The 14,779-nt window shown below is 36.7% G+C and overlaps 1 protein-coding gene across 6 annotated transcripts in view; it reads left to right on the plus strand.

Moving 5' to 3' along the window:
• The window catches only part of SMYD3 (SET and MYND domain containing 3), a 372,579-nt gene that overhangs the window by 277,099 nt on the left and 80,701 nt on the right, over positions 1 to 14,779 (plus strand). For 5 of the 6 annotated variants that reach the window (XM_035321618.1, XM_035321619.1, XM_035321623.1 and 2 more), the window contains one exon: positions 13,323 to 13,390. In XM_035321618.1, the coding sequence (XP_035177509.1) occupies positions 13,323 to 13,390 (68 nt within the window). Of the gene's footprint in view, positions 1 to 4,956; positions 5,021 to 13,322; positions 13,391 to 14,779 lie in introns of those variants that run through there. The other variant, XM_035321620.1, reaches the window with a different exon arrangement.

Here is a 14,779-nt window from a genome sequence, read left to right on the forward strand (position 1 = left end):
TAATTTTAAAACTGATAAATACCCGTGGTCAGTTATTGTGCAGTTAGTTACTATGGATACTTGGTTTGGAAAATGTGTGGCTTTGTGGCTAAATTTCAGCCAAAGAGCGTGTATCATTAAATAACATTTCTTTTTTTAGACAAATACCCAGAGTGACATGATAGTATATTTGTAGTCATGCACACAAATCCAGAAAAGATTTTTGCAGAGAGAAGTCTGGGTAAATAGAAGTGAGCTTTATTTTGCAGTCATCTCTTTGTGTGTCTCCTTGGAGCAGATTTGTTGGTTTTGTATAAATAGGGCTTTTTTGAAAATATTGGCTTTACATAGGAGTTCAATCTTTTTTTTTTTTCTTTTTTTTTTTGACAAAATCATCTGTGCTTCCATCTCTTCACATGCCAGTACTAATGTAGCTCTCCTAAAACCCTTCAGCTTTCCTGCCCGTTGCTGTTGCTGCCCAGTCTCATTAGAGTATTATGGTATAAACAGATATCAAAACTGAGTTTGCTACACTTCAGTTCTCACTTCAACATACATCCTCTGTTAAAAGACTTCTGCATTCAGTTCACTAAATATTGATGAATATTACTCAGTGATAAGTTTTTCAATAAGCAATGTGTACAAAAGCTGCCCTGCAGTTTTTACTGTCACGTTCCCATCTCCTTTACAGGTCCTGGGGCTGACTTTGACCCTTCAGAATGACATTCTGTGTATCAAAGGGGTATTTTGTAAATCTGTAATTAGTTTTGTAGAGCCAAAACATCCATATTTCTTTCTTGAAACATGTAACACAACACCATTGTAATTTGCTCAGACTGTAGTGAATGTTGCGATTTTGAAATGTAAATATTGAGTCTGTTCTCAAAGTTTCTGAAATCACGAATCTGGATTATGAAAACAATTGAATTGGCTTAAAAATCACAAAATAAAGAGAATTAAATGAAAACATATTGGTATTCTAAAGAGAACTAAATTAAAACATATTGGTATTCATCTGCTTACTAGGGTTTACTACTAATATTTATTTTGCTGGTCTGCATGTAAGAGGGAGGATGATACAACTTTTCCTGTAAAGAAATGTTGATACTTGTTGGCAGGCAAAATTCTCACTTTCGCATGAAAGATTACATGGCTGTAGCAGTCACTTTGCAGATGGCAGGATATCATTTACATGCTGGGAAAACACAGACCTTTTTGAAAAATGCGAAGTTTCAATTCCTTTCACAGTATCTCAAGATAAGGGTGAAACTAAATTGCATGCTATTTTTTAAATACCCTCCAACTTTAGCTAGTCAGTTTATTTAATATCATCATATTTCACACATCTACTGTTTATTTAAAAAAAAAAAAAAAGCACACACACAAAACAAACAAACAAAACTTTTTCTTCCTTATTAGGTATGAACTTGAGGGATTAGTGGTAAAGAGCTTAGGTTAAGAATTAAGCAACCCAGAGTTTGCAGATATTTAATGGCAAGGATTTGTTATGTCTGAAATGTACAGAATTTTAACCACAGGGAGTTGGATCACGCTATTTCAGTGCTCACAGAAGTTCTCATTCTAGTTTGACTAGTGAACTTTCTTGCTATCTAATTATTGTTTTGTGTAATTAATTTGATGCCACTGAAGTTAGCGCTAATTTATATTAATATAAGTGCAAATTTTATGTTGCAGTCTAAACAAGAACAAATGAACAGTAAATTTTGTTTCAAGACTATTTGTATACAGTTATGTCCTTTGCCAATTAATAATTGTTAAAATCATGTTTCTGAGAAGTTGCAAGGTTCTATTCCTGGCTGTTAGATTTAGTTCATCTCATACTGACACAGTTCTGTTCATCACAGCAATGCTCTTATAAGGTCTCTTTGCTGGTGAGTTTGTGGAAGGGCAAAGGTGAAGGAGTGAGGAGAAAATTCTTTCTTTGACATAAGTATTTCCTGTAGACAGCAATTACATACAGGTCTGTGAACTTTAGTTAGCTACCCACAAGCATTTGAACTGTGAGCTCAACATAATGTTTGTCTAACCTTCCTTTAATAATATATTTCAAAGACATCTGGTAGAGACATTTCGAAATTAAATACTTTTTTTTTTCTTTATGAGTGAAAGGTGAAATGTTGTGAAGGTGGAAAGTCTTTCTTCAACATTGTTATTATTATTTACATTGCCTAATTTGTATTTTTTTGCTTCAGGTACTCATGCATATCACATAGGGTAGCAGGTGAATTAGAATCCCATGTTATTTCTTTAAATTATAGAATTATACTTTATATTGACAAATTACTTTTGGATCTCTATCTCTTTTGTACTCTTCAGTACTCTTGCTTAGTATTCCAAACTTCCTGTCCTCTAGCTGATTTCCACTCATTTCCTTTCCTTTTCTGTTTATCATATATCAGAAACAGCAAGAAAGTCCTGCTGGGATAGTTTTCAACTTCCAGTACGCTGTGGTACACAGACTTTTTAAGGAAGGATACCGGGAGCGATGTGAAATCAGAAAAGGTTTTGTTGGCTGACAACTGCTGTGGGTGTAGATAAGAATCTTGGACATACAGAAGCCACAGGCCATCTGAAAGGAAAGCTTCCTGACACCTTCCATTTTCTGCTCCTCTTCCCCTCATGAGTAGAAATGTTTCCTACCAGTTGATTGCTTAGTTATAAACTTCATAAAGAAAATCTCCCAGAAAATGACAATGACATAAGGGCTAAGAAACTATTTCCCATTCTTCCTCTAAAACAGGCTTTTAATATCTAATGAGGACCATTTGTTCCTTTAAATTAGATAGATTAGAGGTTTATATTTACATACGAAGAGCCAGAAATATGAACACGAGAAATCAGTGGAGATTGAATCAGAGGTGGAAAGGGATCTTGAGAGGTCATGTTGTTACATGCTGCTTAAAGCTGGGCCAACACTGAATTCAGAGCGGGTTGATTACAGCTTTGACCAGTTAGGTCCAGAAAACTGCTGATATCCCAATATACCTAAAATCCTTAGAATTTCTGATATAATTTATGCTAGCTAAAAGTCTTCCAGTAATTTTCTAGCCTGCATTATTGAGAATTGTGGAACTGGTTGTACATTCCAAGTGGCATCTCTCTGCCTGGAAAAGGAAACAAAGATCATTTTGTCTTCAATTTATAATCTGTATACTGTAAGAGTTCATTAAGTAGGAAGCATAGCTTTTTACTTCTGCAAGCTATGATTCTAGCTGTGCTATTAAAAGTTACTCTATATGTAACTATTTTGTAGTTCTTTTGTCAGCTCATTAGTTGATGTCACATTGACTAGGCATTCTCTAAACTTGTTTTATGAGCTTGTTTTGGAGTAAGTCATATTTTCTTTAATCTGACTGCTACTCTAAAGAAAATATGGCTTAATGCTACTTTCAAGTGTAGTCTTTCTTCCTAACAAGTAATAACATACAGTAATGATAAAGAAAATCTGTATAATGGTTACTACTAATTTGGTACTGTAAAACACTATTTCAAAGGAAGATCTATTCTATTCAGATATAAGCAGAATGGTATATTAGAAATTATTATCTGTTCTACTGGAGCAGCAGTGCTTCTAAGGAAGTCCCGATGGATTGGACGGTGACATTCCCCCTGCTAGTTTCTGGGGTACTGACTTTGTGGGGTGCTGCAAGCCTTGTTCACCCAAAATACAGCCATGGTTCTTCCTGGTGGGGGGAAAAATAAATAAATAAATAAATAAATAAAGTTATCTTCTAACAGTACTTTCAAAAGGCACAAATGGCTCCAAATGAAATGTGAAAGCGAGGTTCCTCCATAGCCCTTGCTGTGTGCCAAGTATCCAGGCTTTTCTGAATGGAGCAGGTTGTAGCATCCAGAGCTCCTTCAAGTGAAATCCCCCACCTTGGCCAACAAATGGGACCTGCAGCTCTGAGTTGCTCTGTTTTAGATCCTGGGTGCAACTCCTGCAAATGCACCCTGCAGATCCAAAGGAGTAGAGCAGGATTTTTTTTTTTTTCCTGATTCACTCTGTCACTTCCCAATATGGTCAAATACAGCTCACAATGCTAGCAAATTGTCTTCAGTAAAGTTAGATGTCATTGACTGTCTGTGTTTTATTATCACGTTGAATTGTCCAAGAATGTCAGACTAACATTATGGGAATGAGAAAACTAGTGGCATCAGCATGAAAGCTATCCTCACAGTAACTAGAAGCGTATGCACTGTGTTGAGACTAAACATGCCCAATGTTATGGAATTCCAAAAATTAAATTATTTAAACTGTTTCCTGATTAGAGCAATGTTTGAAAGAGCCCAGCAAAATAGAGTTGTAGAAAAAAATAAATAAAGTCTGGCTGGAAACCCTTATGGAGATGTATGGAGATGATTTCCTAGAGATACTATGGGTGCACATGTCCTGTGAAAATCCATGAACTTTTTGAGTAGAGAGGACTTGGGTTATGCAGGCCTTAAAATTACCATTTTGGCTTTAATTTGTTCTATGCATCACATCTTTACTTAAACATTATACTATATTTTGTCCCAAAAAGGAAATGGAGTTTGACTTACATTTTCTGCCTTTCTGTATCCTGCTATTTTCTGATACAGTCATATTCATGCTTCTGTGCCAGCACATACTCATAGTGAATGCAATCAGTCCTCTCTTTCAATCAGGTCGATTTCTAGAAGTGGGGTCTGATTTAACCACCTCCTCAGTGCCTGGATTTCTTAAAACCACCTCCAGTAGGCAGTCACCATTTTTTCCCCAAAAACATCTGGTTAAGGCCATCAGCTGGCTTTTTCAGTATTTCAAGATTACCTACATAGTGGGCTTTTTGTTTCAGTTTTACTTTGTCCTGTTAAACTTCTAATTGCCACCTGGTCTTAATCTATATGATCGATATCATCTGGCACTCCACTCTTCTTAGCTGGCCACAGCCAGCTCTAGCCTGTCTCATGCAGAACACCTCCTAGGGGACAGTAGCATCAGTCATTGTGTCTGATGATCCTTTTCATATGTTTTCTATGGAAGAAAGAAGTAAAAGTGAGTTTAAAAGCATTTTGTAGGCGTGTGCTAATAAATTGCTAACAAACTTAGAGACAAATGAAAGTATTCTCTTTAGGAAATTCTACACTGGCATTTTGTGAACAGCTCATGTAATTTTCAAATTACTTTTTTGTGTGTAATTGAAACTACCTGCTCTCAGCAGATGTTTGTTTTGCTAGCGGTCAGGAAGGAAGAACGGTCTCCATGTTTGCTATTGTCTTATTCACAGATTTCTAAAAATCTTTAGTGGGGAGAAAGGGCTTAGACCATTGACAGACAAAAGGGTATGTCTGGCCCTCTGATTTTTAAAAGTAGTAATGTCACCCAGTTTGAATGATAGGAAAAAGTTAAAATGTAAATGATATATAAATAACTTAAAACAAACTTTACAAAAGCCTGAGATTTCGCCTGGTTAATATAAACCAGAGCATATTGTAGTTAGCCCTGCTTGCAGGGATCATGGACGCGTACATGTTTACGATGTTGCGAGTTGTTTCCATGCATTTTTCACCCTAATAAAAATTACAAAAAAAAAAAAAACAAAACAAAAAAACAGATTCAGTTCTAAAACTCCTCAGTCATCTCTGTTTCAGGATGTAACTCCAGTATCAAAGTGAGACTAGAACTGGTTGAAAAACCACATGCTGAAAAAAAAAAAAAAAAAAAAAGAAGAAAACTTGTGGAGTTTTGCTCAAAAAATGCTTTTTACATTTCTAAATTAATGTATTTAGTGTTCTTTACAGAAAAAAATCAAAATCAAACTTTAAAAGTATGGGTGGTTTTGTTTTGTTTTGTTTTGTTTAAAAAAAAAAAAACATTTTTAAGGAATTAGAATATTTGGTTTATGCCATCACAGTTTGGAAGAGAGTTCTGATTTTTTTTTCTTCTCATTTTGAATTTTCCTCCTCTTCAAGTTTTTGTGCTTCAGGAATTTCCTTTTAGAGACAATTTTAAAGAAATTGTATGAAAAACACTTTCCCCAGGCTTTATCTTCCCTCCCACTTTTCCACTTTTTGATTTTTTTATTTTTTTTTATTTTTTTTTACTCCCCAGTACAAAATATATTGCTAGGCAATAAGTGAAAACCAAAAAAGGAAGGAGGAAGTAGATGCAAAAATCCACCAAGCCAAGTGACCAAATCCAAAGACTTTTGGTCAATGAACTTTAAGAGAGAAATACACTTGAAGGTCTCCACAAACACCTCCAGAAGGAGCAATAATTATATGACAGTTGTAAGAATAAGGTCAGCAAAGCCTGAAACATCTGGGCTAGGTTTCATCTCGCCTAACTTAGGCTGTCTAGCAGTTATGAGTCTGGTGTGAGGAAATTATCTGGGTACTGGAGATGACATACTCGTTTATTTCGCCATATTTTTAGCTCAAGATTAGTTCATTTATGTCTTGTTTTGCCTATGCCATTTTCACACCAGAAACCGTAGCTGAATCTCACCCTTATTTTCATATTTAGTCCCACATTAAGTTTTTGAATATCCCATTGCAAAGCAGATAAGCAGAAAGGCAAGACAAATACCAAGTTACTTAACCACTCCCAGATGCCCATCAAGTTTGATCTCATCCAAGAAGCAAGTGGTTTTACTTTGAACAGGTGTGCATGCAGTATCTGCAGGAATCAAGAACTCTGCCCCCTCTCACAGGAGTGGAGTTACCAGTAGGAAAATAAGGAAGAAGAGAAGGATGTCATGCCTCTACTCTACTCCAATTAATAATGCCAACTGCTGCATGCATACTGTAATATGGTCCATTAGTGGCTTTGCAGTTCCTTCTGTCCAGTTCTGCTCCAGAAACAGATGTGTTTCAGTTCTGTTCCAAAAAAGCGGCAATAATAGTATTTGCAGAGCTGGGAAAAAGCTAGAATTTCTCCAAAAGCAATATAAGGTTTGCTGACTGTTGGCAGAATAGTTTGTAAAAAGATAGGACAGGGAACAATTTTTTTTTTATCGGAGTTCTATGGAACTTCAGGATACTTTATTTTACCTAAAAAGTGCAATGTTTTTGCATGTTTCAGGCTTTACCTATTCATGTCCTGGGCTAGTAACTACATCTTAGACACACACTTAAAAAAAAAAAAAAAAAAAGTGCCCATAGCAAACATAACATTTGTCCTAGTAATGATGGCTTTGAAATTCCTAGTGATCAAATATATTTAGCTACATAGCTAAATATTTTCATTTGAAGGATTGGAGAAGTATGTGTGGGGATAAGAAGATAGGAGGTAATTTGCCATGACCTATTTTCATTCCATTCCAATCAAAATTGCACCACTTAGCTGAGTACTAAAAAGGGATGCCTGAAGCACACTCGCATTAAATCATCTGTTAATGTCAGGCCAAATTTATCTGGTCTACTGGCTGGTAGGTGGTGACACCCATCTGCAAGGGATACTGGTGTTCTGCAGGCTCATAAGAAACTTTCATTTACTAGGATTGCTAAAAGTGGCCTGAAATTTTGACAGTCGATAGGAAGAAAGATCTCCAATGATGGAAAAAAAATAATACTAAGAGAACATTTGGAAATCCACATCTTTGTAAGTAGTTCTGAAGCAATAGTCTCTAATTCAGCCAAAACCTTAATGATTTGGCACAAGAGATAAATAGGATGTATTGTTCTTAAAGAAAAATGAAATAATTGAAAATTCAATCCTGGTGTGAAAGAAGTGTAACTCCTCTGAATGTCATGGTATTGCAGCAAAATGTGGCTTCAGAGCATGTATCACAAACAGTTAAGTACTTGTCCCATTTCCATAGTTTGAAAATCTAAATAAGATAAACCTTTCCCCAAACCATTCTAACATGTCTTGATTTCAGTCTAGAACAAAACACAGAAGAATCTTTTTCTTGGTTTATTTCAATTCTTTTAATGCTTCCTTCCTCTACTGTTGATTCTGTGGCTCCTGTGGAAGCAGGTAGGTAGGTCCTGAGTTCAATGCAGTGTAGAATTGGATTTGGAGCTCCTGGTTTAGTAAAACATGTAAGTGTATACACACGTCAGAAATACAGGCCTTGTGGCTGGGCTTCTTCCAGCACAGTGCTCTGGTAACAGACACCTCACCTTCTAACCTCATCCCATCTCCTCTTACCCTCCCCAAAATGCTGTCCATTGGACACAGCTGAGGTTTCAGACAGGAGGAGCTCTACCTACCTGGGTCTTTTTGGGGCCATGGGTACTGGCTGGAAGCAGCTGAATTAAGGATGCTCAAAACGGGGCCTTGACAGATCTGTCACTGCTGTGGCATACCATGAGTTTGCACTTGAGCACTGTAGCAGTGTTTAGCACTGTAGCCCTAGCACTCCATGTGCCAAATGAAGTCATTAGCAGATTTGAGATCTATCAACCATCTGTGCCTTGTATCTTTTCATCCTCAAATAGGAAGAAGATATCAGTACTGACCTGCAATGGGGGTGGTGGTGCTAGGAGGTCTCTGGGGCACGTCTTGGTCATTTGAATTAGTCTGTCCCTTGTATAGCATTTAATGCCCAGCCCTTCCACCTGGATAATGTCTGAGTCCCTTGAGAAGCTTGTTTACAACATGAGAACTGGTTGCAACATCTTTTGTCAAATATTTGTTAGTGATCAGGAATATCCAGCCAACTTTCCCATGAATGGGAAACTTAATAATCTGTGAACTTGGGTTTTTTTTGCATCTTTAATTTACATTACATTGATTTCATAAATTAGGGGGAAAGGTTCTGGCTTTCTTCCTGCTGGTGGGTTAGAATACGCCAGCTGTGATACACCATTTACAGAAATGGCTGGAGTCATTCTAGATCAAAGCTGAAAATGATATTGGCCTTATCAGTGCAATGTGTCCATTGTTAATCCTTCTTCTGAGGGTTTATTGTCACATTACAAGAACTACCTCACAGTGCTCCAGTAACATACAGGGACACATGAAGGCAAAATGATTGATTATTAGTGCTGGTATTTGTAACTTGATTTGTGCAGCAATCTTTAACCACTAATAATTTGTTTTCTTCCCTTGCCTCCCCTATGCAAATTTTTCATTGCCTTAGTGTCTGAAATCCCAAACTGGAATGTCCTGCTATCGGGTCTGAGTCTGCTTTATTTAACACAAATGCAAATTTGTAGTGTAAAGTGATATGAATGAGGTCTGAACTTGGGCCACAGTCACCCACAATCAGTAGGAGGGCTTTGGATTAGGATAGCCAGAACTGAATGCAAATCCAAGGCAGTATGTTGCCAAACTGAATCCTTCATACCCTGTCAAATGCGAACACCAGAATTAATCTTCATGGCTCTCCACTGGACTGCGGGTCTGGCACAGGCAGAGATTGCTGAGACAGTACCTCCAGATGTCCTGGGAGCAGAGACCTCCTTACAAGGTAAATTGCAGAGTATGGTATTTTTGGAGAGGAAATAAAACGTAACAGATTGCAGCAGTTTTTGTTTGCTGATGAAATATGTGTGAGAACAGCGGTCAGTCAGTAAAGCTGTTCTATGCTCTGTGTGTTTACCAGGCTGGGAAGGATTATGTCATCTTCTTGGGTTACTTCACAGGGTACAGGACACCTCTCTAAAACACATGCAGTCTCTCAAAAGGGCAAATCTTTTTATTTAAATCAATCGGTATATGTTGTAATATGTTTGTTGCTTGAAATAGTGATTCTTTTTAAATAAATTTGCAGGATTTATTGTCACGGTGCAAACTCAAACACTGAAGATTGACACTTTAAATTCTTGGTGAATTATATGGCCAATCAATCTATGATGATAAGCCTTGAGAGCTTTGGGTTACTCCTAAAAAAGTTTTGCATTGTGGAGACTTGAAAAGCCTGTGAATCTCCCATGAGAGTTTTCCCTCAGTTCTCGTGCTGGGAAATGTGTTATTTCAGAAATGGTAGAAATGGCAAGGAATTTGACTTTGCAACTTTGGAGTTCTGAAGTATGTGGACATTTTTCCTTATTTGTAGGTCTAGCAAACTCTGTGAGTACTCTGTTCAGTCTCCATATGTAAAATATGCACTTATAGTACTATGGCATTGGACAGAGAAGAGTTTTTAGAAAAATCAGAAGGGACAAGTTGAACTGCAGCATAAATTAAATAACCAAGATAGATGATTCTATGGGAGTTAAGATGACAAAGGCCATGCCTCTGTAAGGAAGAAACTGTATCCTGAAGCAGCACATTGCCCCACATTGTTTATTCTTCCTTATTTTAAAATCTGGGTTCACAGAGAATCAGAACCTGAAAGGTCATTGTATTGGGAATAAGATGGTTCAGTTAAGGCAGAAAAGAGGCAAGTTGATAATGAAATCTGAAAGCAACATCATGGTAGAAGGAAGGCATTGTTTGGTTTTTGTTTTCCTTAAAAATGGGGATGGTTAACTTCCAGTCACAGCAGGTTTTGTTCCGTAACTGATTTCCTCACTTTGTCTTGAAACACTGCCTGTGGTCTTCTCAGCAGCCTTGGATGCTCCAGATTTAGGTATTATCTGAGCTACACATAAAAGTCAGTGAATCCTAGGAAGCTAGGAAAATTGATTTTTCTTCAGGTTTTGTGTAAAAGAAATTCCTTCTTCCTTTTTTTTTTTTTTTTTTTTTTTTCTTTCAAGGTGTGGTCTACAACATTAACTCCTGTGGTGGCCATTGGATTGAAATCCCAGTGCTGCCCTAGACAGGACTCACCTTTAACTCTGAGAGACTGGAAACTTCTTGAAAGTTTATGTGAATATAAATGATGTAGGGAACATTCCGATTTTTAGAAACTTTGTAAGGAATCTAAAAGAAAACCAACATCCCCACCCCCAGTTGCCAGACCATGGAGATTTCATCTTCGATTCCTGTTACCAGCTACAAACTGTCAGTGCAGGTTTGTCATTATATCAGAATTTCATACACCATGAACGACGAGATACTACTTCCTCTGTACTTGCTGAGGATAGAGAACAACCACAACAAGGGGCAGTATCTGTATGAGCACTACTGGCTAATTCTTTTTTCCATACCTGAGCTTAACAGTAGGGAAAGATTGCCTGCTAGGAAGCTAAACAAACCTCAGAGCATCTGACGTTTGCCTCAGGTTCTTATGCCTCTGGTTGGACTGTGACTGAAGTTATGTAGCCCAAAATTCACAGGAATGCTTAGATTTCTGCCTATGTTTAGTCTAAAGACTAAATACCTTTTTAGATGTGGCCCTGAATGCTTCTGATTCCCAGTCTCCTATGTTAAACCGCAAATAATTAGAAATTAGATGGTATTGCACTACCTCACTGGGATATTGAGATACAACTGCATACTCTGAAAATATCTAAACGAGAGAAGTTAAAAAGTGCCTCACAGAGAGCTACTTCTGAAAGACACTCTTGATGTCTGAATCTCAGAGCGTCCATTCATCTCACATTTTTCTTTACATATACCCTATAAAAAGCTAGTGTATGCTTACGGAAAGCAAAAAGTAAAACTTGTGACTTCTGTGTGTGAAACTTCACACAATAGAATGCATACCTATATTAAGAAATGATGAAATAGTCTCTATAGTTCTTTATTCTATAACTCCAACATTCAATGTTGTTAATATAAACAGTTTTATGGTAATAATAGGAGATCTGCAAGGAAGAGGGATTCATTTACTTCTAAGAGATGTCTGACCCCTGCTACTTCATAATCCATTAGAGATCACTGAGGTCCATATAAGCTGGCTTTCTTTCTCTTTTACCTGGAAGGCATTATTTTTTCAATAAATACCAAAATCAAGTCAATATTTTTAAAACTACTATAATTGCCACTTTAAATGGACTAATCTTTGCTCAGTTGTCTGATACTTTGTATCCAATGCCAGTAGGAAAGAAAGAATTAAGATGTATGCGTTTGGTAATTGATGGGGAACATTTGAATGGGTTACATAAATAATAGACCAATCACAGTATTGTCTAACCATTTAAAAATAAATAAAAAAACACAAGCCTTACTGCATGTACATTTATTTATATTAATGTTGCTGTCAGAATTTATGTGAATTTTTGAAAGAGGGTTTCTTTCTCACCTTATGCTTAATGTTCTCATAAATAACAATTTGTCAATTCTGTAAGATAAGGTGTACAATTAAATTGTTCAGTGTACCACTTTAAAATAGAGGTGTGCATTTACTGTTCTGGGCAATTATTCTATGGATAAAACTACAACTTTCAGGTCTAATTTTCAGATCCGCCAACTCATACTCTATCTCATTTTCTGTTCTAAAGAAAATAAATGGCATTAGTAATCTAATGTTATGCAGAACAGGCATAGGACTTTGCATAATACTTGCATATACAAGAAGTCTTTTTCTACACCAAGTATTTTATTAGTATGCCATTGATAACTGACCAAGAAATAATAAAAAATATATATTAAAAAAAGCAAAGAAAACAGTCATGTCCCTTCCCTATCCTCCCCACAACAAAAATTAATTGAGGCATATTAAAAGTTCATTAGGTGCTGCATTCTACTTCTTGTTTAAATCCATGAAAGTGATAGTTGCTAAGCATTTACAAACTTCTGATCTATCTTGGAGATGAACACCAAGACACTTCAGTCTGATATTTTCGGGTTTGGCTGTATCTTCTTGCAATGAACTTTCATTCTTCTCCACTGTCTTCTAAAACCAATTTAGTTTTGTACGAGTGTACAAGGGAAGAATGCGCTATCAAGCTGAATATTTGCGGGGAAGCAAAAGATTGTATTTCTCTTGAATGATAATTTGAAGATGATTTTGTGTGGTCTTATACATGCAAACCAACATATCCATAGTGTGAAAAATGGACTGTTGCACAAACTTTGCACGTATTTATGCCTATATCACATTGCCATGGTCAAAGCTGCTTTTTAATTCAAAACTCTGCCATATATGTTCTTTGAGCTCTAGTAGTACTCATTAAAAGGTCTGTGACAGCCTGGCATCAATGGAGTATCAGCAAGGAAACAGCCGTGCTTTTCATCAGCCATTACTGTTATCTGCTGTGTTGTTTCCAGGCTGAGCTTCTCAGCCACTGTATAGGTTTTTTTTCCTAACCTCTGAACAGGAAGGTAGGGCCTCTGCATGTGTTTAACCCCACATTTTTGCAGGATACTAATATTTCTGCTTTTAATTGACTGCAGTTTTACAGGAGAGTGTGTCCCAGATGTGATTGCTCTAAAATGAAAGAGCGTCAGTGTTGGACTTGAATGTTTCCCATCCAATTACCAGTTGCCCCTTCGTTTTATTTTGAAAGTTTTTTTTCACTTGAGTATGGAGTTTCCAAGTTACTCTGGTAATCCTGGATTTTTTCCCTTGTTTTCACAGGTGACCTGTAACTGTTTCACCATCAGTAACGGAGAGATGCAGGATGTTGGTGTTGGCCTGTATCCCAGGTACTGTGAACACTGTTTCATTCACAGGCAAAATCTATGTTAGGTTTTTTCCTTTTTTCCTAGGTAGCTGTAAGGGCCATCAAAGTAGCAGGTAACATGTCCAAACAAGAAACTGGGAAATGGGAATAAATTATAGGAGACTGAAAAAAATCATCAGGTTGAAAAAATTCTTAATAGTCCCGATTACAGCTTTAAAACAGTTTAAATAGGATGTGTCTTTAGATTTTATTTTTATTGAGGTGGTAGTCCTTTCTAAGAAAAAATGCTAATATTAAGAACGTGTGACTAAATATTCCTAACAAGTAAAAGGAAACATGTTCTGTGTTGCTTTGGAAGGCAGATATTTTGCAGCCAAGAGTCTTCTGAATTGGCAATTAAAAGAAAAAGATTGAATGTGTATATTAGCAAATTACCATAACTAAGAAACCAGTAAATTGGAAAGATAAGCCCCTTGAGAGTTGGATGTTAGTATTTGAATTATTTCTTATTTGTATTAGTTAAGAATGATGTATCAGGGAAGGTTTTGCCTTCATAGTTACCTGCAGCTATTAATGTGGAGCACGTATAATTGAGCAGATAAAATATAATTTACTTTTTTTATTTTTGCAAATACAGGGTTGAACCATATAATCAATACCTAAAGGGGCCTGTCACTGTTGTTGCTTTTCCTACTAATGTCATGTGTGCAAGATTTGACTAAGAACAAATGAGGCCTGCTTTGTGGTAAAGATAAGGGAAAGGCAGCTAGGAGGACATGGGAATTAGTGTTACGAAAAATACAGAACATTCATCTGACTTCTTAGTGGAATGGAAACAAATCTTTGCACATACTTTGAAAAAAAAAAAAAAAACAGGAACAGTATTTTAGAGCATTATTATTAGTGAAAGGTTTTCTTTTGGTTGAAAAAGAAGTCCTTCTGACTAGGAAAGAAAGTGGCTGTGTTCTGTGATAATGCCCTGTCAGGGGATGCAAGAGACCCTTTCCCAATTTAGTTCACAGCAACTTTAATTTTGCTGCTTCAAAACATTCTGAGATGGGAAAATTGTTGAACTTAAGCCACTGGTTCCCAAATTCTAGTCAAATGCCCTTCCATCTGGGCTGCAGCATGTAATAAGGTGAGACAGTCTACACTTCCAGATGAAATGGTTATTATAACTATTAGAGTTTCCACAAGATGAAACTTGATTAAAAACGCTTCATTTAGTCTCATTAAAAGGTTGTATGTTGTTGCATGGCTTGATAGCTTCAGCATCCTAATATATTTTAAAATAAGTAAAATCCTGTGGTGCCTCTTCGCATCATCTTGCCAGCAGGAATTGGCCCAGTGATCTCACTTAAGTGAAATGGGGACTGTCTCCCAGAATATGCTATTGAGTTCATGTGGAGAC

This window comes from Oxyura jamaicensis, chromosome 3 (genome assembly GCF_011077185.1).
Source record: "Oxyura jamaicensis isolate SHBP4307 breed ruddy duck chromosome 3, BPBGC_Ojam_1.0, whole genome shotgun sequence".
Classification (NCBI taxonomy): domain Eukaryota; kingdom Metazoa; phylum Chordata; class Aves; order Anseriformes; family Anatidae; genus Oxyura; species Oxyura jamaicensis.